At 50.0% G+C, this 2500-nt stretch overlaps 2 protein-coding genes across 2 annotated transcripts in view; one reads left to right on the plus strand and one right to left on the minus strand.

The window, feature by feature from the left end:
* LOC125953361 (endoplasmic reticulum-Golgi intermediate compartment protein 2) overlaps positions 1-2500 on the plus strand; it is a 4699-nt gene that overhangs the window by 1114 nt on the left and 1085 nt on the right. Inside the window, exon 5 of the mRNA XM_049682860.1 lies at positions 36-146. Coding sequence (XP_049538817.1) covers positions 36-146 — 111 coding nt within the window. The remainder of the gene's footprint in view (positions 1-35; positions 147-2500) is intronic.
* LOC125953360 (uncharacterized) lies at positions 155-2128 on the minus strand. Its single transcript, XM_049682859.1, has 3 exons — positions 2038-2128; positions 1675-1965; positions 155-1592 (listed from the first exon to the last, which is right to left on the minus strand). The coding sequence occupies exons 1-3, from the start codon at positions 2075-2077 to the stop codon at positions 535-537; spliced, it is 1389 nt and encodes a 462-aa protein (XP_049538816.1). The 5' UTR covers positions 2078-2128; the 3' UTR covers positions 155-534.

Below are 2500 nucleotides of genomic sequence, written 5' to 3' on the forward strand. Positions count from 1 at the left end.
ATTCTAGGAGATAATAACGGCTTTACTCTTTTTAGGCCAGCTAATGATGCAGTATTTCATCGAAGTTGTGCCAACCGATGTGAAAAAGTTCTATTCTCATACCAGAACGTACCAATACACGGTTAGAGAAAATTCGCAAATGATAGGTAAGAGACTGACCACGGCACGATTTCATGTACCTGGCGTCTTTCATGGCGAATGAACGGCGCGCTGGGAATGGGTGCAGTCATAAAACAGGAATGGTGCAAGCAAATGCTTTCCCACTGACAATCTTATCGGTGTGTTCAGCACGGTTTTACCGGTTTGTCGAGTGTGTAAGCAAGGGTGATTTGCTTATCGCGATATCGAAAAGTCTCTATACCCCCCGGTGCTGGTGCCAGCTTTTGCAGTGCTGCGTTGCGACGTGCAGCCGCTCGGCATATTGGTCAAATTGCGTAAGATTTTCAATGAAATTTTATTGTGAAAAAAGTTACATTTACAAAATCACCTGACATGTGTGAGCATTTTAGCGAGGAGGGATGTCCTTTTGGGTCTTTACTTCTTTTTGTGCATGTACGCCTGAACGGCCTCCCGGGGGTACATATTTCGCGTGTCCGGTATCGTCAGCATGGCAATGAAGCACTTGAGCAGTATGACACCGGAAAACACGAGCGTTTTGATGTAGGTGTTGGTGAGCGTGCTCGGCACGTTGAAGTAGATGATGTACACCACCATATGGCCAACGTACTCGCAGATCAGTATGGAGGAAACGGACAGGGCTCGCTTTTTCGGTGGAAACGCCTCGGATAGCAAGATTTCTGACACCGGCAGCATACCGAACGTATTGAACACCTCGGCCGTGATGTAGAGGAACGGTGGAATCCATGTTTCGACGATATCGTACGTTGCCAGGATGATACCGAGCGCTAGCATGAAGCTACCGGTGAAGATAGACGACACGCCGTACTGGAACCGGCGTGGCAGCACATCGATGATGAGGATAGCGAACAGGGAAGCGACGAATTTGCTCAGCATCAGTATCGAAGGGGCCCAGTTGTGCGTGAACACGTTCAAGGTGAACATGAGCGACATCAGAGACATCTTGGCGGTATTCATCGAGTAGTTGAAGAACAGTAGATTGGCCAGCTTGATGAGCAGTGACAGCTGGAAGGGCGGAAAGTTGCCCTGCGATAGAAAGAACGGCGATAGGCTTTCACTCTCTGCTGCCAGCGTCTTCATATCCTCGAACTCGTCCATCATCGACGGTGACTCCATGCTGAGACCGCGTAGCTTGATCAGATTGGTCTTCGCTAACGCATCGTTGCCCGAGGTAGTGAGCGTATAGATGGGAGATTCGATCACTAGGAACCAGGCGGGCACGAGGGCGAAGGTGCTCAAAGACAGGATGACGATACCGATAGCCCGGTTTGGATGCATGTTCGGTTCGACGATGTAGACCGGGTTAGTCGTAACCATGGACAGTATTGTGAACAAGGCGATACCTCCGATAATGCTGGACACCAGCATGGCCACCAGTTTGCCACGAAAATTACGCGAAGCAATCTCACCGACGTAGATAATGGAGACAACGTGGCAAATACCTTGACCAAATCCTGCGAATAATGGAAGCATTAGAATAGCTGGCCCAGTCTACTTACTTAAACCAATTACCAACTCGGCCGTGGTTTTACTCACCTGCCACAATACGTGTACCAACGGTGGCACCATAGTTGGTCGGCATGGCCGTGAAAAAGATGCCGTTTATCATGAAGAAAAAGGCTGACAACATCAACCACATCCTGGTCGGCAGTAGTTGTTTCGTGGCCGCTACTATTAGTATGATGAAGCCACAACCGGTGAAGAACGACAGGATAGCAAATCGGAATTCATCCACGGAGATGCCAACGGCCCACTTGTTACCGGACATGTAAAAGTGCATGATGCTCCAGCCGATGTGCATTCCTCCGCAGAACAGCTGCAGCATGCCTGTTGAATTGACCATGATCGTGCGTTAGCCTAACGGAGGAAAACCGATCACGATGCTCCCAGAGAACTCACTGCTCAGAATGCAGGACAGTTGTCTTCCGAACCCAGACATCCTGTAGCCGAGTCGAAGCGCAGCGTCGTCGTAACCAGCGTATTAAATCCCGATCACTTGCACTTGGTTCCCGATCGAAGGCAGCGGCACGACTGAGCGCGTAGTACGGTGTGTTCCTCGGTTCTTTGGGCCAAAGTGTGGCTGACCTGTGGTGGAAGCTAGTAGGAAGGTGTAAGCTACTGCTATCTACGGCCCTAATCACCTACTGCAGGCCAGCCTGCGCAGAGAGCAATAGGTAACTTTTGGACGGAGGTCGGTGCGAAACGGGTGGTATGTTAGATACTTGATATCGATATGAAAGGTCGCCGGGCCTGAGCAGGAGGCAAATCCATGCTGCGCGCTGGACCTGTAACGATAAGGCGAATCGGCGTGTTTCGGGTGATAAAGTAAATCAAAAGCACATAGGTTATAAGGCCAGATACG

Source organism: Anopheles darlingi, chromosome 3 (genome assembly GCF_943734745.1).
Source record: "Anopheles darlingi chromosome 3, idAnoDarlMG_H_01, whole genome shotgun sequence".
NCBI lineage: Eukaryota > Metazoa > Arthropoda > Insecta > Diptera > Culicidae > Anopheles > Anopheles darlingi.

Coding starts and splice junctions, on each gene's coding strand:
- LOC125953360 (XM_049682859.1), bottom strand. CDS start 2,077: ATGTCTGGGTTCGGAAGACAACTGTCCTGCATTCTGAGCA. Junction 1,966..2,037: donor ACTGTCCTGCATTCTGAGCA/GTGAGTTCTCTG, acceptor TCAATTCAACAG/GCATGCTGCAGCTGTTCTGC. Junction 1,593..1,674: donor TGGTACACGTATTGTGGCAG/GTGAGTAAAACC, acceptor CATTATTCGCAG/GATTTGGTCAAGGTATTTGC.